The 24,647-nt window shown below is 34.9% G+C and overlaps 2 protein-coding genes and 1 pseudogene across 9 annotated transcripts; 1 reads left to right on the top strand and 2 right to left on the bottom strand.

Annotated features, from left to right (window-relative positions):
• Window positions 1–1,833: 1,833 nt before the first annotated feature.
• LOC142552587 (uncharacterized) lies at window positions 1,834–15,305 on the bottom strand. Of its 7 annotated transcripts, none has more exons than XM_075662278.1 (18): window positions 15,070–15,305; window positions 14,698–15,001; window positions 12,636–12,839; window positions 12,305–12,363; window positions 12,068–12,205; window positions 11,520–11,594; window positions 11,314–11,397; window positions 4,786–4,847; window positions 4,581–4,650; window positions 4,156–4,231; window positions 3,942–4,072; window positions 3,097–3,156; window positions 2,943–3,017; window positions 2,763–2,867; window positions 2,579–2,674; window positions 2,397–2,477; window positions 2,212–2,316; window positions 1,834–2,137 (listed from the first exon to the last, which is right to left on the bottom strand). In XM_075662278.1, the coding sequence occupies exons 2-18, from the start codon at window positions 14,744–14,746 to the stop codon at window positions 2,084–2,086; spliced, it is 1,524 nt and encodes a 507-aa protein (XP_075518393.1). In that variant the 5' UTR covers window positions 14,747–15,001; window positions 15,070–15,305; the 3' UTR covers window positions 1,834–2,083. The 7 variants fall into 7 exon arrangements, with proteins under 7 accessions (XP_075518393.1, XP_075518395.1, XP_075518396.1 ...); XM_075662280.1 differs by having other exon boundaries at window positions 1,834–2,123; window positions 15,070–15,303; XM_075662281.1 differs by having other exon boundaries at window positions 1,834–2,052; window positions 12,636–12,844; window positions 15,070–15,302.
• Window positions 15,306–15,676: 371 nt separating this feature from the next.
• LOC142552588 (uncharacterized protein At4g28440-like) lies at window positions 15,677–18,330 on the bottom strand. 2 transcript variants are annotated; one of them, XM_075662285.1, is made up of 3 exons: window positions 18,255–18,330; window positions 17,445–17,649; window positions 15,677–15,989 (listed from the first exon to the last, which is right to left on the bottom strand). In XM_075662285.1, the coding sequence occupies exons 2-3, from the start codon at window positions 17,632–17,634 to the stop codon at window positions 15,802–15,804; spliced, it is 378 nt and encodes a 125-aa protein (XP_075518400.1). In that variant the 5' UTR covers window positions 17,635–17,649; window positions 18,255–18,330; the 3' UTR covers window positions 15,677–15,801. The 2 variants fall into 2 exon arrangements, with proteins under 2 accessions (XP_075518400.1, XP_075518401.1); XM_075662286.1 differs by lacking the exon at window positions 18,255–18,330 and adding an exon at window positions 18,091–18,234.
• Window positions 18,331–21,037: 2,707 nt separating this feature from the next.
• On the top strand, window positions 21,038–21,870 carry LOC142554254 (peroxidase 65-like; annotated as a pseudogene).
• Window positions 21,871–24,647: the final 2,777 nt, after the last annotated feature.

Genomic DNA, 24,647 nt, shown 5'->3' with positions numbered 1-24,647 from the left:
TACCCGGGTAATTGTATGAGAGCCCGGACTATGATGACTGCTCGGGAAGAGGAGAAAATGCCCGGGAAGAGGAGATCTGTTCGGGTCCTCGGGAGAGTGACCAGGATATTGGCTCTAACATGGCTATCCAAATAACAAATTGGGTTAATGATTACCCGGACCCTTATGGAGTATCACCTATCAATGAGAGGAACTAAGTATCCATGGGTTTTGCCACTTCTGGTCTCTGCGCAACCACCACATCAGCTCCTGCAAGAATGGTTGGTACACAAGCTGCCTGAATTGAGATTTTAGTGAGTTTCACTGTGATTAACTATTTTCTCTTTGTTTCTTACATATTGAACTATAGTATGGAATATGAGTTCTCATATAAAAAAGTGAAATATAATAATCACAAATGACAAATTCAATTTTGCAGTTCTAGATGCTGCACCAGGTTTAACTAGTTTTTATTTTTCAGATATTACTAAAGTATTTTATTTGCATTAGGACTCTTAGTATTTCAGTTGCTTAGGACTCTTAAGATGTTGAAGAATCGATAAAGGTGAGAGCGAAAGATACCTGTAGATTGAGATTCAGCCACCACTTTGATGTCGTAAAGTGGGTTTTGAAATAGAAATAGGGGGTGAAAAATGTAATTCGTTTATTTTTGATAGTGTATCCCACTTAATTTGTGATATTAATAATTAAATAGTTATCCACAAAATTGGATCTTAAATCGAGTCAAAATGATTATTAAAGTATCTTAAATTTTTAACCAAACATTGGATAAGTGTTTGAATATTCATCTATCCTTGTTTAATCAATTCAACCAAACACACTCATAAGTGTAATAATTTTACTATTAATTAATATATATTAGATGGAATAAATATAAAATTTTCATATTTAATTTTTGATTTTACAACAATTAAAATTTTACATATATATCTTTATTGAGTTTTTGAATTTGTATTGACAAGAAATTTATTTTTATCTTTTGACAATTAAAAAGTAGAATATATGATCCACATATTTATACGTACATATAGATATAAAAATAAATATAGATAAAAGTGTATTTTTGTTATCAAATATATATTTATTTTAATTTATCATTATTATTAGATTTCTAAAAAATAGTGTAAAATTTTCATACAATTTAAAAGGACAGTAGAACAACGAAAAACCGTTCTTGTTATATTTTTACAAGTATAATAGATAAATATATATTTTTAAATGAAAAATATATATTTTTATTAATTTTTTTAATATTGTTTCTAAGAATTATGTATCAAAAAAATATTATTTTTCTAATATATTTTTATTATCAAATATCTATTTAATTTTTAATTAACATTATTTTCAAAGTTTTTTGTGACAAAAATATATTACTCTGATTTTCATGTGTTTAATGAGTTCAAAAAAATAAATGTACCAATTCAATGAATAAACAATACATTAACTTCTACAAATTCAATATCTCAAATTTGACCCTAAATTTTATATAATTTTTTTCCACTAATGTCCATGCAATTGATACAAACAATATATAATTTTTGTACAATATAGTAAAATTACAATACAAAATTTTTTGATCAGCCACACTTTTGTAGTTACATAAATATATCATGTGTGTACTAATTCGTCCATACAGTAATCCGAGTGAAACAGGCATTTAAAAAAAATAAAATCAAAGTACATGACGGAAATAAAATTCTTAATTAAAAATAAATAGCCCATACTTTAAAAATAAATTTTTTTTAAAAAAAAATCTACCTGGCCAGGATTACAAAGGTTAAAGGGATCATTTAGATGGCAAAATTTATGATGTTGCTTTCGATTCAAAGAACATATCAATAACCTAATTCCCATTAAATGAGGATAATTTTAGTTCATTGTCGGAAGGAAACAAACCACCAAAAGGCAAAAGAAACCCTTGATTCTCTAACCTATATACTAACCAACAGGTACAAAATTTACTGTTATTGAGATGATCTTCATCTAAAAAACGACCGTGACCTCCTTCTCAGTCATCTCGTATACATGGTCTCTTGCATCGGTGATCGCACTCTGCACGTTTTTCTAAGATTACTTAGATCTTCTAGAGGGTTTTCTGAAGGGCAAATCTTTCATGTTTGTCCCTACAATGTGCATACTGCATCCTCGTTAAAATAGACTGGAATAGGAAGTAAATAAATCTTATGTAATAACACAAAGAAAAAGAATAACCTGTCCCAGTTTGGTGAGGAAGTTATTCATTAGATTTAACGATGCGAGACTCACATCTTCATTTGCTTTGAGTGCTGCTTGAGCAATGGAGAAAGCCCCTTCATCCTGTATCCAGTTTACAAAACATCGATACCAGAAGCTAATATTTACAGTGCTGCAGACTTAGGACCGATTAGATTACAAACCCGTATTTCATTGAACCCTAGATTGAGTGACGTTAAAGCCTCGTTAACCACTTTCAAGCTGCGAGCCAGGCACATGGCACCCTGCAAACAAAGCATACATCATGGGAAGAGATCAAAGGATTTATCAACTAATCCACATGATGTGAAAATTACACCATAAAGACACTGAAAAATAAATGAACCTCATCTCGAAGTCCATTGGCTCGTAAATCTAGGCTTGCTACGGTACTATTGTATTTCAACATATCTGCAATATGTTCAGCACCGTTGGCTCCTATCTGTAAAATATATGCAAATAAAAAGGTCAACCGATATGTTGGGGAGAAAGAGTTGAGAAGATTGATGGGCATGTATTTACTTTCTTACCTGACACCAGCCAAGCATGAGATTAGTTATATTCCCATTGAATTTTAGTACGTCTGCTAAAGCCTTTGCACCATCAGATCCGATGGGATTATAACCAAGTTCTAACTGAGAGACACGGAGAAATTAAGGTCCCAACGCCGTAAAATAATTAGAAATGACAGATAGGTGGGTAGCACTCACAGCTGTAATAATGGAGTTATCTTTTAATACTTTTGCTATTGCACTGATACCTTTGGCATGAATGTCATTTCCACCCTGCCAATACACGCCATATGTTTATGAATAACAATCATATCGATTCCAGAGAAAGATTAGTGCTGATTCATATGCTCACTAGATCAACATTTGTAACTGAACGATTCTGCTTTAAAGCCTCTGCCATTCTTTCAGCTCCCTGAAATAAGTGCCAGCAACAGTAAAAGTCAGTACACTTCCACACAACAGCAAGAGATTACTGGCCAGATCAGCCTCGCAAAGCCAGATGGTACATTAACCTTCAACTATGGCAGGACATAAGCTAAAAATGGAGAGGAAAGACGGTTCTAGACAAACATGAGGATTGAGACCCAACCAAAAATACCAAGAAGTTGTGTAAAGACAAAAAGGGTAGAACACAAACTTAACCAGCAATATTGTATGCTTTTGGCAGACATTTGAATCATGAAATTTGAGATACATAGACATTCAGACCTCAAGCAGCCTGGTGAGACCTGAATGCCACTGCCTAACCTCATATATAAAATCAAATGTAGAAAACATCCAAGTTCTGGAGCAATTCATAAACCTAAGCAGATTTATTTTCCACTATCAACAGCTGCATATTTGTAGTAATCTTCAGATTCCACTTCTGAAAGGTTGTCAAAGTGTAAACTTTCAAAGTATTGAGGACCCCTTGATCTGGCATCAAATAGTTGCTCTTCGTTGCAAATAATTTGAAAATCAACAGTTGATATTTTTAGTAATCTTCAGATTCCACTTCTGAAAGGTCGTCAAAGTGTAAACTTTCAAACCATAGAGGACCCCTTGATCTAGCATCAAATATCTCATATAAATAGTTACTCTTAGTTGCAAATAATTTGAAATGCTTTAATACATATATAAAAGCTGGGGAGGGGTTCATTACAATTGAGTGTCAAATCCAAATGCTTTATATTTTTAATTACATAAAAAAACTAGTACCTCATCTTTAATGTCATTCATGTAAAGATTTATCCACAACAAAGTCTTGCTTTTCTTGATATATTCAGCAACATAGTAGGCTCCTTTTGCAGTAATTGAATTGTTTGCAAGATCCAAGGCTGTAAGCTTTCCTACAATAACAACGTGAAAATCAGTCTACTGTCTTATGTAGGAATAAGATACCTTAACAGAAAGTTTAGCAAGTGGCAGAAACCTTTACGCAAAGATAAGCCAGTCATCAGAGCGCAGACTCCTTCATCTCCAATAGAGTTTCCTTGCAAATATAGTTCCTATATGTATTAAGACATACATAAGACAGTTCCGCAAGGAAAGCTACGGAACTAGAGAAGGTGTTCAGCTTATTCGCGATAAAAGAAGATGACTGTTACTGGAGCTTCCTTCACCCGTGACATCTCTATGAATCCAGACACATCTCAACATAATAATTTGAGAATAATTAATCTTCCAGAGAAAATTCAAGACATTGGTCACATCCTTGTAGCAAATTCATTTAGAAGGACCTTGGTATTCTCAAGTTATATATCATTAGAATAGGCATGGTTGTGCAATGGAACAAACTGACATTTTGAGGTGATGCTAATCTTCTAAACCAAATTATAAATCAAGAAATACTGATACCCGCAAGGACTTATTCCCCTCCAGCCCTTGTGCCAGCGCAGCTGCACCAAGGGCGCCACCATAATTGCCACTGGACAAGCCAAACAGGCATTAATTACAGAAATGGAAAGAAGATAATGTTTCGGAGAAGTTACGACTTTCACTTTATATGTTAGAACTTAGAATTAATATGTAAAGAGCATTCTTGTGGTAGCAGGAGATTTACTTGAGGTAAAGCGACAGTATGCTTTTATTCTCAAGAAGTGCTTCAGCAAGGCCTGAAAATCCCTACCTCCATTACCAAAACATACAAAGAAGCAGAATAGATGGTGAATCAGATAAACGTCACGTCCTCTAAAAAAATTAGAAAGCATTGAAGATCCTAAATCTTGTTAGGATAGGACTTAATCTTTTTAGATAAGATGTCATCTTATTCTTTGTATTTTAAACATTGGTTAGATTAGATTAAATTAGAAAAGATTAGGGTGTTATCCTTTCATTTATATTTTGTATTTAAGGTAGGGCATTTACCGATGAAAGAATAAGAAACAATCTTCTTTCTCCTCTGTTTACTCTTAACGTAATCTACATGGTATCAGAAACAATGACGAAATACGGAATGGCCTCATCCTCCGACGCTGCATCCTCTCCAGCGATTACGACCCAGGGCTTGGGCGACTCGTCTCCGTACTCCATCACGTGCCATAAGCTTAATGGCCGGAATTTTCTGCCATTGTCGCAGTCCGTGTTGATGTTTATAGGCGGCCATGGCAAAGAAGACTTTCACAATGGCTCGGTGTCACAGCCTGATTCAACCAATGCTATGTACAAGGCGTGGAAGGCTGAGAACAACCTGGTCATGACATGGTTGATTAATTCCATGACACCTGAGATCGGGGAAAACTTTTTGCTCTATTCCTCGGCCAGTGAGATTTGGGAAGCTGCTCGAGAAACGTATTCGTGCAGAGATAATACAGCAGAACTATTTGCAATTGACTCAGCCATTCACGATCTGCGACAAGGTCATAGATTATTTCACTGCCCTTAACTGTCTATGGCATAAATTCAACTTGTCCGAGGCACATGATTGGAATTGCTCAAAGGATGAGAAGCTATACAAATCCATTGTGGAAAACAGAAGAGTGTTCAAGTTCTTAATGGGCTTAAATACTAATCTGGATGATGTGAGGGGTCGAATTCTTAGCACCAAACCATTGCCCAGGTTGTGCGCCACATTCTCTGAAGTCCGACAGGAGGAAAGCAGGCGCAAACTGATGCTGGGTTCATTGCAGCATATTTCCGCACCCTCTGAAGGTTCTACCCTCGCACTCCACTGGCAACTGTCATCCCATTCCACTGATGCTTCTGCCGCTCAAGGACTCCGCAATGGGCAATCCTCAAATACCACTAAAGGAAAGATTCCAGACAGTCCTTGGTGCGAGGTTTGCAAGAAACCCACTCATAATATCGAAACTTGCTGGAAGATACATGGAAAACCATCCGATTGGAAGCCCGCACAAGAACGCCGAGCACACGCTGCTGCCGTTTCTGACCAGCCTACTTCAGCATCCAGTGCCCTTCACCAAGGAACAGCTTGCTGTCCTTCACCAATTGTTTGGACAGCAATCGACTCCAACACCACCTCCTGCTATTGTTACGGGCAGTGCTGCCATTCAATCATCCCCCTTGCTTTGCCATCACAGAATGATCTGTCAACTTAATGGATAATCGATTCGGGTGCGTCTGATCATATGTCTGGCCAGTTACAATTTTTCACTTCTTACAGCCCATTTCATGTTCCTAAATCAGTAAGGGTCGCAGATGGGCCTTGTAACAGGGTGCTGGGTTCGGGTTCCATATGGTTTTCCTCAGATTTATGTTTACATAATGTGTTTATAGTTCCGGCACTCCATTGCAATTTGTTATCAGTCAGTGCATCGAATAAGGATTTGAATTGTTCTACCATATATTCGACTTATTATTGCGTTTTTCAGGACCTGGCATCGGGGAGGACGATTGGCAATGTTGATTGTTGTGCGGGCTTGTACCTCCTTAAGATAAAGTCCCTCTCAAAGTCTCCACCTTCAAGTGACTCCGGTCTTCCTATTTCTGTGTTTCAATCGAATAAGGATAGTGATATCTTGTTATGGCACTATCGCCTAGGGCATCCGAATTATTTGTAAATTCGATAAATTATTTCCATTTTTATCCTATAATAAAAGTTTGCATTTCCTCATTGTGATGTTTGTCAACTGTCGAAACATGCTCGTAACTCTTTCAAACCACGGTCATAAACGCCATCAAAACCTTTTGCACTAATTGACAGCGATATTTGGGCTCCGTCACGTGTGAAAAACATCTCGAGTACACATTTTTTTTTATTTTATTTGTCGGTGATCACATAGTTATTAAAAGCGTGCGCCTAGGCGACAGGCCCATCTAGGCTCACCCATTGCGCCTGGGTAAACACTTGAAACAAGCGCTCTTGCGCCGAGAGATCTTAGAGATGCAGAAGCGTGCGCTCAAAGAAGTTGGATGATATTTTGACTCGAACCCAACGAATTTTGAAGTCCGATTAGCAAAGCTTGTGGCTATTTAATGATAAAAAAAACTTTGTTGTCACTCATTTATATTAATTTTATTTATGAGAAAGTTCAGATGTCCTTTATGCAAACTTTTATTGTCATCTTCTCCCTATAATGATGATGATGATATTGTTGAGAAAGATGAAGAGAATTTGATTATTTAGATTATACTGTAATCTTCTATGCAAATTTTTACTCTAATTTCTTCTACACTCATGACTCACCATGATTTTGGAAGATGATATGATATACTTGAGGAGGATGAAGAGGAATTTAATCATTTAGATATTTGAATTTTTTTCTTAATATACTACGAATTGATGAATTACTGATGAATTTTAGATGATTAATTTTTTTTCTGCTTATGATTTACGCTTCATTATCTATTAATGAATTTTTATTTATAATGTTTGTTATATTTGTGAAAAACATTTAATTGATGTAATATTATAGATTTATAGTATAAATCACTTTAAATATATTGAATTTTAAAATTTACGCCAAATGCGCTTTACTTCGATAAAACGTGCGCTTCGTCTCGCGCCTTCCACCTTAGGTTCCAAGGTACCCTACGCTTTAGTGCGCCTTGCACCCTAAATAATTATGGGTGATCACACTCGTATTTCCTGGGTATTTCTCATGAATGACAAGATGAGACTCCGTCAATTTTTAAAACCATCCATGTTGTGATCCAAACACAATTCTCCACCAATATCCAAATCTTACACACTGATCGAGCACGAGATTTCTTTAACTCTGTCCAGGGAGATTACCTACTCACTAAGGGAATTATTCATCAAAATTTCTGTGTTGACACCCCTCAACAAAATGGGATGGCAGAACGTAAAAATCGCCATCTCCTCGAGGTGGCTCAGCCATTGTTGTTTATTCACAATCTCCCTCATCATTACTGGGGTGATGTTGTCCTCACAGCCACTTACATCATCAATCCGATGTCTTCTAGAGTCTTTCGATTCCAGACCCCTATTCAGACTCTCCTCAAAGTTCACCCAAATTCCCATCTTCACTATAACATTCCTTTGTGCGTCTTTGGTTGCTTGTGCTTCGTTCACATTCATTCCCAACATCGGGGGAAGCTTGATCCGCGTTCTCTCAAATGTATCTTTCTAGGGTATTCCTCTAATCAGAAAGGATACAAGTGTTCTTCTCCTTCCACTAGGAAATTATACTCTTCCATGGATGTCACTTTCTATGAGACTGAAGCTTTCTTTCCACCTTACTTAGGTTCAGGGGGAGAATGTTATGAGTGAGCATCAAAATATGGAACCTTTCAACACACCAACTGAACTCCGAGCACATCCTATACATAGTTATTTAGGGTGCAAGACGTACTAAATCCCTAGGGTACTATGGAGTCTGAGGTGCAAGGCGCGACACACTTTTTTTAAATTTCAATATATATAAAGTGATTTATACTATAATATTACATAAATTAAATATTTTTCATAGATAATGCAATGTAAATCACAAAATTATCTAAAAATCATTAATAAGCCATCAATTTATAGCATATATTAAGAAAAAAACTTCAAATATCTAAATTCATCAAATTCCTCTTCATCATTTTCAACTATATCATCATCATATCATCATCTTCCAAAATAATGGTAAGTAATGAGTATAGAAGAAATTAGAGTAAAATTTTGCATAAATGATTACATAATCATTTAAATCATCAAATCCTCTTTATCATCTTCAATGATATCATCATCATCATCATCTTCATAGGGAGAAGATTATAATAAAAGTTTGCATATAAGATTTCTGAACTTTCTGATAAAAAAATCTTGCATAAATGAGTAACAATAGGGTTTTTTATCGTTAAATAGTCATGGGCTTTGCTAATTGGGCTTCAAAAGTAGTTGGGTTCGAGTTAATTTTTATTTACCTACAAAATATCAGCTCACTTCTTTAAAGCGCACGCTTCTGCACCTCTCAGATGCCTCGCGCTTAGGCAGATGCGCACGCTTTAAGTGCGCTTCTTTCTAGTGCTGCGTCTGGGTGGGTGGGCCTGGCTGGGCCAATCGCTTAGGCGCAACCAAGCGCGTGTTTTTAATAACTATGACCCTATACTCGATCCAACACACACGACCCCACCACATTACTCCCAACAATCATCCTGAACATCATATTATACCTTTTGATCATGTTTACTCTTGCAAACCAAGAAGACTTCCCCAATCCCAGATCCACTGGAAAACAATCAAGGTACGCCAAGCTCTGACTTACCTAATATTCATGATCTTGATGATAGTATGTTTCTTATAAAAAAAAAAAAAAGATCTTGATGATAGACCCATTGCATTGAGAAAAGGAGTTAGAACATGCACTCAACATCCCATAAGTAACTTTGTCTCTCTTGATCTTTTATCTCATGTATATCGAGCATGTGTTGTGAGTTTGGACCACGTACAAATCCCATCAAGCATCACCGAAGCTCTCCGACATCCAAAACTCGAGAGCTGCTGCCTTTGATGAAATAAAGGCCCTTGAAAAGAACAACACTAGGCAGATCACAAAACTTCTATCTGGGAAATGAACTCTTGGTTGCAAGTGGATTTTCACGATCAAACATAACGCTGACGGGAGCATTGAAAGATTTAAAGCAAGACTTATAGCAAAAAGCTATACTCAGAGCTATGGGATAGATTATCAAGAAACCTTCGCGCTTGTAGCCATGCTGAATACGGTCCATGTACTCCTACACATTGCTACAAATTTAGACTGCCCCTATATCAGCTTGATGTCAAAAATGCTTTCTTAAATGGAGATCTGGAAGAATAAATCTATATGAGTATACATCTTGGATTTGAGACCAAAGATACTGCCAACAAAGTCTGCAGGTTGAAGAAATATCTTTATAGTCTGAAGCAATCCTCCAGAGCTTGATTTCACAGGTTTTCTTAAGTCTTGAAAGAAAGTGGATGCATGCAGTTTGTCAAACACTCCAGCAAAGACATGATTGTTGTTATCATCGTATATGTTGATGATATTGTTATTACTGGAAACCATGAAGAAGAGATGACTCAGGTAAAGCGATTACTCTCAAAGGAATTCAAGATGAAGAAAGTTAAAATATTTGGGAATGGAAGTGGCCATATCAAAACATTGAATCTCTAATTCTCAAAGAAAATATGTATTGGATCTGTTGAAAGAAACAAGGATGATGGGGTGCAAGCCATTTGATACTCCTATGGACCCAAATATAAAGCTTAGAAAGAATGAGCATAGTCCAACAGTTGATAAAAGAATATATCAGAGGTTAATGGGCAAACTAATATATTTCTCTCACACAAGACCTTACATTTGATTTGTGTAAGTGTCATAAGCCAGTTTGTAAACAATCCAACAGAAGAACATGTGGAGATAGTTTTTCGGGTATCGAATGGAGACAGTTTTTCGGGTATTGAATTACCTAAAGGGGTCTCCTGGGAAGACTATACTTTCGCAGAACCATCACAAGTAACATACAACTATACAACGATGCTGATTGGGCAGGATCCTCTATGAACGGACGCTCCACATCTGGATACCGCTCATTTGTATGGGGTAATTTAGTGACCTGGCGGAGCAAGAAACAACCTGTTGTGACAAGAAGTAGCGCAGAAACCGAGTTTCGATCTTTGGCCAATGGGATTTGCGAAGGTATTTGGATTCAGAGGTTGTTGGCATAATTGAAATTAGAAGGCCATCAGACAGTGGAACTAAAATGTGACAATCAAGCTGAATAAGTATTGCCAAGAATCCAGTTCACCATGATCGTACTAAACATGTTGAAGTCGATCGCCATTTCATAAGCTACGTTCCTAGCCATTCACAAGTTACAGACATCCTAACAAAGGCCCTATCTCACCCTACGTTTTTAAGACTTAGTATCCAAGTTGGACATTATCAACGTATACAACACAAGTTGAGAGGGAGTGTTGATGATCCGAAATCTTGTTAGGATAGGACTTATCTTTTTGAATAACATGTCATCTTACTCTTTATATTTTAAACATTGGTTAGATTAGGGTGTTATCCTTTCATTTATATTTTGTATTTAAGGTAAGTCATTTACCGATGAAAGAATAAGGAACAATTTTCTTTCTTCTCCTCTGTTTACTCTAACGTAATCTACCGAAAGTACAATAAATTATTATCCATACAGAGTAGTCGATCAAATTGTTGCTAAGTTCAATCACACTCAAACTTGAGTTTTTCTTTAACATTTCAGCAATAGCTTTTGCTCCCTGTCATGGGAAAAAACAAGATATAAATTAGGTATTTTTACAAGGAACCTTTTCGTGAATATTGTGAAGGGTGCAGCAAGTCCACATGTTAACAATAGTTTCAACTCCAAAAGTTGGCTAACCTCGTCCCCGAATGCACTACTGCTCAGCTGAAGCTTCTGAATACTGTCATTATTCACCAGAATGCCACATAGATACTGTAATATTGCAAAAACCATAATAGAGGACGTCTAAACAGCAGATTTCTAGGGAAAAAACACTGTCAATCACTATAACATTTCCATCATTATAAAAATTCATTAATACAAAAAAGAGTAAAATCCTCGGATGAGTGAAACTAGACATGGAAGGATTGCAGATACATCTTATAAATTCATACATGAAGACCATATCTCACAAAGTAGTAGATTAATAATGATATTTTCACCATGAAAATAGAAACATCTTGGTCACAAATAAGTAAGATGGAAACAAATGAACCCACAGCACCGCTTTCCAGAAGTCATATATTTTTTATGTACATGAAAAAAATAAAGAGAATGATTTAGAACAGAAAGTAGCAAAATGGGACAAACTACTTAATCAAGGAGCTTAGCTTTTGATCATCTAAGTGAATCAGCTACATCAAAAGGGAATAAAATTGTAGAACAGTATCATATTTGAGCCTTACCTTCACCCCTTCATCTCCAATAGAATTTCCAGATAAATTAAGAGATTTTAGTGCAATGTTAGATTGCAAAATCCCATCAAATGCTTTTATTCCATCAGCAGTTATCCCATTTGCAGCAAAATTTACTTCCTCAGCAACCTGAAAATAAGAAAACGTGTAGTCGATGGACAGGGGTATTAAAAGTTCGTGAGTTTGAGCTCAAATTTAGAAGGAAAAATTATTATAAAAAAATCTGACCTGATTGTATGCTAAGCTCTCAGCTAGAAAGAATAACCCTTCATCTCCAAAGTCGCGACCTAACAACACCTTGTATAGTTAGACAATTGAACACCAAGTTTCAAAGAAAAGGTAAGGTCTTTTTGTACGTTGTCTTTATAAGAGGAAAAATGGATTACCCAACATTTTTTTAGTACATAGAAAATGTCCACGGTAAGACGACGAAATGAAGAAGGAAATAAAAAATTGTGCCAAAATAATAAACTTCATTGTCGAGAGGTTCAGTTCGTTATGACTTTGATACCTTATACCATCATTAAAGCAACAAATAAGAATTAAAATATTTGTAAACCTGACATGTCTACGCTCGCAAACGATCTAATCTCTTTGGCAAAATCATTTAACCTTAGCTTGGATTCTCTCTCTCTCTTTGCTCCAAAAGATGATAATAAATATGTCCCAGGGGCAAAGGACCACTTGACACCTTGAGTGGGTTTATTCTCTTCTGACTTGACAGGTTTTGGTACGAGGATTTTCTCCACCATTTTCCACAAAACTGAGCTGGAACACAGATTAGTTACCAATAGAGAAATGTTCTCATAACATAAATTATTTGGAATATGCAATAACCCTCCTACAGGAGCCAAATTTTGCAGCCTAAAGGTGGCAAGGCTATGGTGGTAAAATTTAATTCAATAACACAACATAAGTGCATGAAACCTACGCCACCACAGGCCACACCAACCATACACAACAGAGAAACAGAACAAAAGAAACAATGTGATTTATCCAATAAAAGAACTTCATCGTCTATTTGTTTATCATGCCAAAAGATAACCACAACAGAAATAATCAGACAATATAAGGCCCTCTTTTATTATCAGTGCATGCCATCCAAAGTGAATGTTTTCTAGGATAGTTCTCTATAATGGTCATAGTTATTTAGGGCGCAAAGCGCACTAAAGCGCTAGGGTATCCTGGAGCCTGAAGCGCAAGGCGCGAGGCAAAACGCACGCCTTATTGAAGTAAAACGCATTTGTCATAAATTTTAAAATTCAATATATATAAAGAGATTTATACTATAAATCTATAATATTACATAAATTAAATATTTTTCATAAAGATATCAAATATTAAAAATAAAAATTCATTAATAGATAATATAGTGTAAATCATAACCAGAAAAACTTTAATCGTCTAAAATTCATTAGCAAATCAGCAATTCATAGTATATTAAGAAAAAAAACTTCAAATATTTAAATCATTACATTCCTCTTCATCTTCCTTGACTATACTATCCTCATCTTCTTCTTCCAAAACCATGGTGAGTCATGAGTATAAAAGAAATTTAAGTAAAAGTTTGAATAGAGGATTACAATATCATCTAAATCATCAAATTCTTTTTCATCTTCCTCAACTGTATCATCATCATCATAATGGGAAGATGACCATAAAAGTTTGCATAGGGGACTTCTGAACTTTCTGATAAAATAGCCTTGCATAAATGCGTGACACCATGTTCTTTTATCATTAAATAGCCATAAGCTTTGCTAATTGTGATTCAAAATTGGTTGAGCTCGAGTTAATTTTTATTCACTTACAAAATATCAGCCCACTTCTTTAAAGCACATGCTTATGCGCCTCGCGGATGCCTCGCATCTAGGCCGAGGCGCACGTTTATTTTACTCAGGCTCACCGATTGTGCCTGGTTGGGCTTGTCGCTAGGCGCACGCTTTTAATAACTATGATAATGGTGCATCCTAGAACTGGATTATATTCCTAATTATTATCATACATTTCACTACAATAAAAGTTTCTTTGATTTAAGTGGGTGATCAATTTTCAGCTGTATATCTTCGTTTTCTTCTCTCTCCCCCTGTACACATAAAAGTCCAACAAAGCATAATTGATCAAAATTAAAATGAACCAGTCTATAGTACGAACTCATTAATTGGTAAGAGTAAGTAAGAACTGGACACCATATCCCATTTTTAAAGAAAGATAAGCATAGGGTATAAACAAAAAAACAAAAAAAGAGACACTGAACAACAAATAATTGCAGGTGATTGCTAAAACAATCAAATTAGGTGCCTGTAGAATTTTCATGAGACGATCTCAAGAAATATGTAGCTTAGTGACATTTTATATACTTTAGAATCATTCTATCATGAATACCACCACAAGTCATATTGTTCACATCAAATTGTTCTATTTATGCACATCAATTAATTAAAAAAAATAAATCAATCCATAAACCGTACCCGTACCATCTTCTCTAAATCAACCATATTCAAAGAACAATTACATAAATCATTCCTAACAAAAAGTTCATCCAAACACAAACGACTTAGCTGCTCCAATATTTATAGCAAGTCACACCATGAAAAAGTATCTTCAAAACATATAAATAATACCGATTATGACAACAGAAAATACGCCTGCGGGGAGAATAGAGGAAGCCATTTGTTTCACAATAGCAACGGAGGGTTGTGCTTGAGACTGGTTGTAAACTCTGCGAGAGCTGGAGCTACGACTGCGTCCAGAAGAGGCGGACGCTTTAATGCTCAATCAATTAAAACGTAAGGGTTTCGAAGCCATGGACGTATTAGTGTATATAAGGGCAAGAACACCCGGCGCATAGCAGCACAGAGAACCATGGTTGATGGTGGCGGTGTTGAACAACTCTCTTGTCTGTTTCCCCCGAAATCCGAAACTAACCTAAGACAAGGGGGGAAAACATCAAACAAAGATAATACAAAATAAATCAACGTAACGTAATTTACAACCATTGAATGAGAACACGGAGAGCGCGACGCCATTGGTATGCGATTATTTGGATTGAAAGGGTCACGAGGAGATAGAGATAGAGATGAGTGGCCCAACACGATTCAACTACCCTTTCCTCTGGATATTTACATTTACAAAAAAAAAAAAAATTATTTATTTTACTGAATCTAAACAAGAAGGCCAATGGCATTTCCGCTTGAAGATTTGAATATCATTTTACAGGCAAATATGTTTATGTTGTCCTTTACACAACCATCGTGTGAATCCAACATGACCAAAACTACGTAGAAAACTCAACCCAATTTAAGGATAACTTTAATGTTGGTATACTCTCTAGCTGTTAAAAATAAAAATTATCTCACACTATTTTTTTTAATATATTATATAATAATACAACCATATTAAAAATTAGCAGCTATTTTTCAAGTGGAAAATTGAAAGCAGCTGTGCAAACGATATTTATTTCTTTATTAAGAAAAAACCAGCCAATTTGAATTAGACAACACCAACTTTAACTTTAAAGTCTGAAGACCATTTTTTACGCAAGCTCGTCCCACAAAAGCACACCCACAGAAACCAGATAGGCTAAACCCAGAGCTGTAGATGGTAAGAAGCAAACTCCAATAATTATGAGCTCGGATTCAACTCAAGCATAAAAACTGCAAAATTCAAACCTTGTCCACCAAAATTATCCTCTAAATTAAAAAAACATTTGTTTTGCCTCTTAAGGCTCATACTGCCACATCATATCGATCAAATTCAATCAAAGACAAGTTGTTGCTTTCTTCGACCTTGAAACTCGCAGGTTCACCCGCTTCAACTCGCCCAGATCTATCCACCGCAAGCCTCATTGATCCTTTAAACATGTCAATCTTGGCATTTGAGAGAATAAGTGTGTTATCATCATTGGCCAGATCCACTGAAAATATTCAGATGCAATAGAGTTAAAACTTCAGAAGTGTGGGGAAAAAACATGTGGAGTTTAACCATTGTGATGCTTGTGTCAAAAAATTTGTTCTCCGGGTTATAATGGAATTTCTGAAAAACAAATCATCAATGATCCTGAAAACATATTAAAAATACAGCATTGTGTGGAATCCACAAACTGCAAGTACCCATGGATGTCCGCAGATACATAATGTACTAAAACTAAAAAAGAAAACCATGTGCCTACAATCTTGGGAACCGGTGGTTAGTCTTGGTGGATCATTCTCTATCTTCCAGTCTTCAAGAAACTTGTTTATTAATAGAAAGCTTTTCACATTTTCGGGGGACAAAATCCTCTGCTACACTTGATACTCCAAACCGTGCTATACTTTGCTCAAGCAAGCTCCGTTTACACAAATTATTAAAAATTAAACGCAGTAAACATCATGGATGAACAAAATACAATTAATCATTGATAAAATATTCGATGTCCCAAGCACGATAAATGAATAAAACAATATATTCATGATTTTTTTAATAAAAAAATAGACGAATCAAATGTTTTATCAATAATTAATTGTATTTTTTTCATCCAATGTGTTTAATGCTTTTAATTTTTAATAATTTGTGAAAACGGAGCTTGTTTGAACAAAGTATCGCATGGCTTGGAGCACCAAATGTAGCAGAGGATTTCGTCCCAATTTTCGGAGGAATTTCCTTTCATGCCTGATTTATGTACGCAAATAAACTAGAGATTCTAAATGAAAATGGATTGTTTCTAAACTACCGACGAACTAGCATTTATACACAAATCTTTTTTTTTTATCAAAATCGACTTGTCGAAAGAATCATACGGAACTTTGATGGGGAAAGGAATTTATGGAAGCACAAGGTGTATAGAAGATCAAATCAACAGAAGGGTGCCACCCCTGGGGAGCAAGGTCTAAGGATGTTAAAACATAGCCATAACACCTTTAAATCAAAAGAATCTCCTTACATGGATTAAACCCGTGGTAAATCAACTTATTTTAAGATTCCGGAAAATCAGACACGTGCAGAAAATCAGACAGGTATAATAAAGATTTAGAAAAACGATTATTTGTGAGAGAGATAAAGAGGTTACCAAATAGTTGCTTATTCGAACAAGCCAATCAAAAGCAAAACCTTTTCCATTTTCCATATTGCATTTATATCGAACATGATTGCATTGTTGCGATTCTAAAGCATTAAACTAATCATCAAATGCAGTCAACAAAGGAAGCAAAACAAGAAAAAACAGGTAGAAAAACTAATCAAAGCAAATCCACAATTCATAACAGAAACCGCAAAAGTTGATCAGTTTTCTAGAACACATAAGAAGATATAAGCCTACAAGAAGAAAATCTGAGAAGTTACAAAACATCTTTATGAGAACACAGGGACTTCATTTTTAGGAGATAATACCGACCTTGATCGTTCCTTGCAGCAAAAATAATCATCCCTGTCTCATCTCCCACCAAGCATTCAGAAAAACGACCATGAGCACGACTTCTCTGAGCCACAACCTTTGCACTGACAACCTTTACAATCAAAGTGACTCCGGTATCAAAAGGGCGCAGCTGGCTAACCTTGGCGTACTGCTTCTTCTGGTCAGCCATATCTATGCACTTCAACTATACACATATATACAAAAATTCTCAGCGTCACAGGAAAAATCGTCTCGGAAAATATTATTAATAGAAAAAATATTTTCTTTTCCCGACAAACTAAAGAGCTATAGATGAATCGGGAGAACATAATTCCACAACTAATTTCAGATAAATTAAATAACTCTCTTCAATTCGAGGAAATAGATCTTTACTCGCAATTCAATCCCAGATAAATCAAGATCCCTAAAAACCAAAGACAAGATTTAGAAATTTTAATCTACGTTCTTAGTTTAGTTACTTTCTGTGCAATAAAAGGTTCTGAAAAATAAGAAAATAGAGAAAAATCCGATACAGATATATGATGGGCACTACAAAAAAGAAAAATTAAACAAATCAAACACCAATGACTTCACCAATAACATGAATTGAAAAAGAAAACAATGGGAATTCATCGAGGGCACGAACAAATTCGCATCTTTCTTCGATTTGAATAAGACTGAGAGACTCGCGCAATGGGTTTCGAGCAGATCAAGTAATGACATTCACGCAGATCAAGTCAAGAGATTGACAAAATAAACCCTTGAATTAGCATATGAAGATGTTGCATGTACGAATTAGAGCCAATCTACCTGAAATTTTGCAAAGACGGTGGCTGATAATCACCAGAGATGGGAAATTCGGGGAAAAGGGGGTGGGATACGATGTATTTAAAAAAAAAAAAAGATTTATAAGTCAATTTACTTAAATGTTCTTGTATTTTAAGTGTAAATACATCATTAAATTTGATTACATATAATCTGATAATATTAACGTTTATTTCGATTTATTGTTTATTTTCGTTCGTTGATCGACTGTTGAGAAAGAAAATATCGACCACGTTTTGGTCGAAACGACCAAAAAGCAGTAGTCTACGATGCGGTCGACCAAACAATGGTCCACCAAAACTTTGGTCGACCAAACAATGGTCGACCATTGCTTTAGTCGACCAATTCTTTGAATTGGTCAACCAAAAGCTTGGTCAAATATCAAAGTTGGTCGATCAATTTGGTCGATCGTTGTTGATTGTTGGATATTGTATTGATTTTTATAATTATTGGACATTGTATTACGTTTAATAATCATTCGACATTGTATTGATCTTTTAATTATTGGACATTGTATTGATCTTTTTTATTTCGATTTAAATATTTATGGTGGAATTTTGTTGTTGGTCAGTTTTTGGATCGACCCTGGTGATTTCTGGGTCGACCTTGTTGATCCATGTTGATATTGGGTCGACCATGTTGATCTCTGGGTCGACCCATGTTGGTTTTGGGTTGATCGAGGTTACTTTTGGGTCGATCTTTTTTCTAACACATGAATCCATAATTAAAAGAAAAATATGACTGATAATTACTTAATTTTGATGGATAATTACACAATTTTGACCAATGCTTGCATGTTTTTAACATATGAATCACATAATTTCACAATCATGTTCTATAATGTTACATATTATGATATATGAGTCATAATTTCACAAGTATGTTACATATGTTTTGACATATGAGCCACAATTTCACAATTATGTTATATGTTTTACCATATGAATCACAATTTCACGACTATGTTACATTATTTAACATATGAATCAGTGTTTTAACATATGAATCAGAATTTCACAAGTATGTTACATGTTATAACATATGAATCATAATTTCACAAATTTCACAATTATGTTATATGTTTTAACATATGAATCACAAATTCACAACTATGTTCCATGTTTTAACATATGAATCACAATTTCACAACTATGTTCCATGTTTTAACATATGAATTACAATTTCACAAATTTCACAATTATATTATATGTTTTAACATATGAATCACAATTTCATGTACTCAAAAGGCTGGAACTTTGGGTCGACCCAAGTTGGTACATAAATGCTACTTTGGCGACCCAAGTTAAATATGTGTTTCATATGTTAAATCATGTAATATTATGTAATGAAATTGTGATTCATATGTTAAAATATGCAATATAGTTGTGAAATTATGATCCATATGTTAAAACATGTAATTCTGATTTTTATGTTAAAACATGTAATTCAATTGAAATTGTGATAACATATAATTGTGATTTTTATGTTAAAACATGTAATTCAATTGAAATTGTGATTCATATGTTAAAATAGTAACATAGTTGTGAAATTGAGATTTATATGTCAAAACATGTAACATAATAAGTTAAAACATATTACATTATAGAACATACTATACTTGTGATTATGTAATTGTGATTTATATATTCAAACATGTAATATAATTGTGAAATTGTGATCATATGTTAAAACATGTAACATACTTGTGAAATTGTGATTATATGTTAAAACATGCAACAAAGTTATGAAATTATGATTCATATGTTAAAACATATAACATAATTGTGAAATTTGTGAAATTGTAATTCATATGTTAAAACATAGAACATAGTTGTGAAATTGTGATTCATATGTTAAAAATTGTGATTCATATGTTAAAACATGGAGCATAGTTGTGAAATTGTGATTCATATGTTAAAACATGTAACATAGTTGTGAAATTCTGATTCATATGTTAAAACATGTAACATAGTCATGAAATTGTGATTCATATGGTAAAACATATGTAACATACTTGTGAAATTATGACTCATATATCATAATATGTAACATTATAGAACATGATTGTGAAATTATGTGATTCATATGTTAAAAACATGCAACATTGGTCAAAATTGTGTAATTATCCATCAAAATTAAGTAATTATCAGTCATATTTTTCTTTTAATTATGGATTCATGTGTTAGAAAAAAGGTCGACCCAAAAGTAACCTCGATCAACCCAAAACCAACATGGGTCGACCCAGAGATCAACGTGGTCGACCCAATATCAACATGGATCAACAAGGTCGACCCAGAAATCACCAGGGTCGATCCAAAAACTGACCAACAACAAAATTCCGCCATAAATATTTAAATCGAAAAAAAAAGATCAATACAATGTCCAATAATTAAAAGATCAATACAATGTCAAGTGATTATCAAACGTAATACAATGTCCAATAATTATAAAAATCAATACAATGTCCAACAATCAACAACGATCGACCATCAACGATCGACCAAATTGATCGACCAACTTTGGTCTTTGACCAAGATTTTGGTCGACCAAAGTTTTGGTGGACCATTGTTTGGTCGACCGCATCGTAGACTACTGTTTTTTGGTCGTTTCGACCAAAACGTGGTCGAAATTTTCTTACTCAACCAGTCGATCGACGAACGAAAATAAACAATAAATCGAAATAAACGTTAATATTATCAGATTATATGTAATCAAATTTAATGATGTATTTACACTTAAAACACAGAGACATTTAAGTAAATTGACTTATGAATTTTTTTTTTAAATACTTCATATCCACTCATTTTTTCCTAAATTTCCCGGGTGTGGTCGGAGGCTGCGATGCCTCCCTCCTCCTCTCCTCCAACTCCTTCAACACCGCAGAACGTGACCAGGACATCAACAAAGCACTTCCGGGCGACGCATTTGACCTCGTCATTCGAGTAGAAACCAAGCCGGAACTCGTTTGCCCAGGCATCATCTCATGCTCCGACATCCTCGTCGAAGCCACACGCGACCTGCTAAACATCGTCAGTGGGCCATACTACCCGTTCCGCCGGCCGGAAGGACGGTAATGAGTCGCGCGCCTCCGATGTCGAAGGCCACATTGCGCGCGCCAACATGTCTGTTACTCAAATCATCCACGTTTTCACAGCAAAAGGATTCAGCGTCTATGAAATGGTGTCTCTTTCCGGAGCACACACGATCGGATTCTCCCAAAGCTCAGAATTTGCTAACAGAATCTCTGAATCCAACGATCCAACCATGAATCCAGAATACGCAAAAGGTTTGAGAAAACTGCGAGAATTACGCAAAAGACGAGACGATTGCGGCGTTTAACGACCCGATGTCTCCAGGGAAATTCGACAACACATATTATTCGAACTTGCGGAATGGTCTGGGATTATTGGTTACTGATTAAACTTTGGCGTTTGATACAAGAACCAAGCCTTTGGTGGATCTGTATGCAGCGAATCAATCGGCGTTTTTTTATGCTTTTGCTCGGGCAATGGAGAAAGTGAGTGTTCTCGGTGTCAAGACCGGCCGAAAGGGAGAGGTGCGGCGAAGATGCGATGTTCCAAATTCATTGCAAACACATTAATTAATGCACGTGAATTCATATTATAATATCATCAAATTAAGATTGAAGGGATTAATAGTTTATATATATATATAATTACTATATAGTATAAAAAAATATATGATACAAAAGAACATTAATCAATTTTTTTTGGGTGGGAACAGTGGAACGTCAACCTAACCCTAACTGAAGATCTAAAGACATAGCGGCCCTACCACAAGTACTTTTCTCTGAATAAGGGGAAATGATCTCCTTGAATCCACTCCCAACTGTGAGACTAAAATTGGTAGTGTTTTGCTTGCCCCATCTCAATACTTTTAGACCCATAGGATCGAGATGCGAACCGTAATGATTCATGAAGCAAATTTGTGATTCATGATCGTGGCATGAGGGATCATAAAACCCATAAAAATTCAAATTATGTTTTTTATAATGATCATGGCTTCTTTTACTATTACTGTAAAAGGGCTGAATGCAATAATTAATGCCGGCCTTTCTCGCTTGAAGTTGAAGCCTCTTTTTCCTCATTCTTTCCTTCTTATGAGCATTTTGATGCCCTCCCAATGCCCGCGAGTTACCAAACTGCTTAAAACAATATTGGCACTCGAACTTCTTGGTTGAGATTCTTTCGGAACACAGCGAGGACGAATTCACACTTTCATCTCTTTCCACGGTCCCTTGTTCACATTTCGTATCGAACTCAAACCCGAATAGTCTAGGCTTCTTCTCCGTGCAAGATTTTGAAGTACTGTGTTCTTCAAATCTAGACATACTTAAAAATATATCTTTTTTATAAATTGCTTTATGTTTCAGTCGATGCATCGCTTATGATATGCTCCTCATCGTTATATAGCACAACTTAATGATTTCGACTGAACGATCGAGCTGCAGGTCAAGATTAAAAAATTTATGAAAGTCAGACTATTTGTCTAATGCGATAATATATTTTATATTTTAATATAATGGAGTTGATACGCCACAAGCTTTTCCCACCAAAAGAGGATTCAGTGTGTATGATAAATCAATTAAGATGTAGCACTTGAAATCAGATAATATTCTTTGCTTAGAAAGGAGAAAATTGTAATATTTTTATGTTATATTAATGGATATGTAACAAAAGTCAAAAGAAAGATAAAAGATGTAGTCACCTGGAAGGAAGGCGATCCCGCTTTACAACAAATATGCCATACTGTATGTACTTCAAAATTATTTAAATACCAACTTTAATTTGATCGGACAGCTATTTAGTGGATTCATGCATCGTTTTTGCGACCAGCGTTTACCCACTTAGTTAATCTATACCGTTTGGATTGGGTTAAATAAAAATTAACGTTTTTCCTAAAAAAAATGGCACATTTTTTAGGATGGGACGAGTGATATATTTTTAATATAAAACGATATTTTATTTTTTGAATCGTTAATAAGCATGCAACATTGATTAAAAAAAACATTATCGTATTGTGTACGTGCAGCAATGAATAGAATAATTATCATGGCATTTTATAAATATGTTTCTGGTGGCTATTGTCTTTGAAGATTTTTGTGCTAATACAAAATTAGAAATTTGAATTCTGACACAAGTATGCAAAGAAATAAATAGTACTTTTGGTTGTCTTGTCCCATCTCCTACATGTGAAATATTATTTGGCATTTAATATAAGGTAATTGGTAAGTATCTGCACTTGCCACTAATAAATTTAAATGACGACCATGTAAAAAAATAAAATAAAATCAGGGGGAGTAGTTGCTAACCTAAGGAATATTAGGAAGTGTGAATGATGAAAGCAAATATGCTAATCAGAGTCTTCGATAAGATTTTGGCATATCTTCTTGGAGAAAGCAAACCCTTATTTTAATACCTCAATAAAATATGTTTGAGTTGAATTTAGACATCACTTGGCATTTATGTTGGACAGTCGTGAAGTTTGGTCCCATTCCGACAAATTATATTATAAGAAAATCCAAGGTTTTATAATTGGGATATAACTTTGTATGAACAAAAACAATGTAAGCATATTCTAGAGTTTAAATTAATGTGACTTATAAGACATCATCATGCATCCATGATACCATTATATTTAAAATGATGATATTAATGGGTTCATGAAATGAATTTCAATTCATATCATGAGCTCGGCAAAATTACGGCATGACATGCATTTATTCCACTATCTCTTGGTAAATATTGAAGAATTAATTTGGTGATTTGGTGGACTCTCTTCCACCGAAAAATAATAATCTTTTTTTCGTCCTCATCAATTCCCACTGCCTTTTTGATAATTTGAGCCTATTCCCATTTGCTTTGTTGGTTTGGAGAAGAATTCCATGTAGGCATGCTCACCTAAAATTTACCTTTTTTTTTTTTGTCGGGGTAAATACTGCATTAGTAATACTATTATATATATTTATACATTATATCAAGATATATTATAGATTCATTCAATATAGTCGATGAGTATAACAAATATACATATTGTTGGGATTTAAATAAATATCAGAATGGTAAATAAAATCTGGAAATATTTTTGAAAAAATGAGTTGTTCTAACAATTTTAGGCTGTTAAAATAACAAATATATTCAGTATAGACAACAATTAATAATAAATGACTGGAAAATGAATGAAGTGAGAAAAGTAAACACGTATAGGATACAAAAAATCATGTCCCCTCTTCTTTCACTTAGAAAATATTTCACTGAAAACTTTGGTTTTACAACTTTTTGTAAACACTTTGTGGGGCCCTTAGCTCCTAATCGTTATATTGTAATCTGATTAGGGTTAACTAATTACAGCGAAAAA

This window comes from Primulina tabacum, chromosome 8 (assembly GCF_025594145.1).
Source record: "Primulina tabacum isolate GXHZ01 chromosome 8, ASM2559414v2, whole genome shotgun sequence".
Taxonomy (NCBI): Eukaryota; Viridiplantae; Streptophyta; class Magnoliopsida; order Lamiales; family Gesneriaceae; genus Primulina; species Primulina tabacum.
This window is presented reverse-complemented; position numbering and strand designations above follow the sequence as displayed.

What these genes read in the sequence shown, in the direction of transcription:
- LOC142552588 (XM_075662285.1), bottom strand. Translation starts at nt 17,634, where the DNA reads ATGGCTGACCAGAAGAAGCAGTACGCCAAGGTTAGCCAGCTGCGCCCT. An exon ending in TGCTGCAAGGAACGATCAAG is followed by an intron (nt 15,990 to 17,444) that starts GTCGGTATTATC and finishes GAATATTTTCAG; the next exon opens with TGGATCTGGCCAATGATGAT.
- LOC142552587 (XM_075662277.1), bottom strand. Translation starts at nt 14,746, where the DNA reads ATGGCTTCCTCTATTCTCCCCGCAGGCGTATTTTCTGTTGTCATAATC. An exon ending in TGAATGACATTAAAGATGAG is followed by an intron (nt 3,157 to 3,941) that starts GTACTAGTTTTT and finishes CACTTATTTCAG; the next exon opens with GGAGCTGAAAGAATGGCAGA. An exon ending in CAGTTACAAATGTTGATCTA is followed by an intron (nt 3,018 to 3,096) that starts GTGAGCATATGA and finishes GTGTATTGGCAG; the next exon opens with GGTGGAAATGACATTCATGC.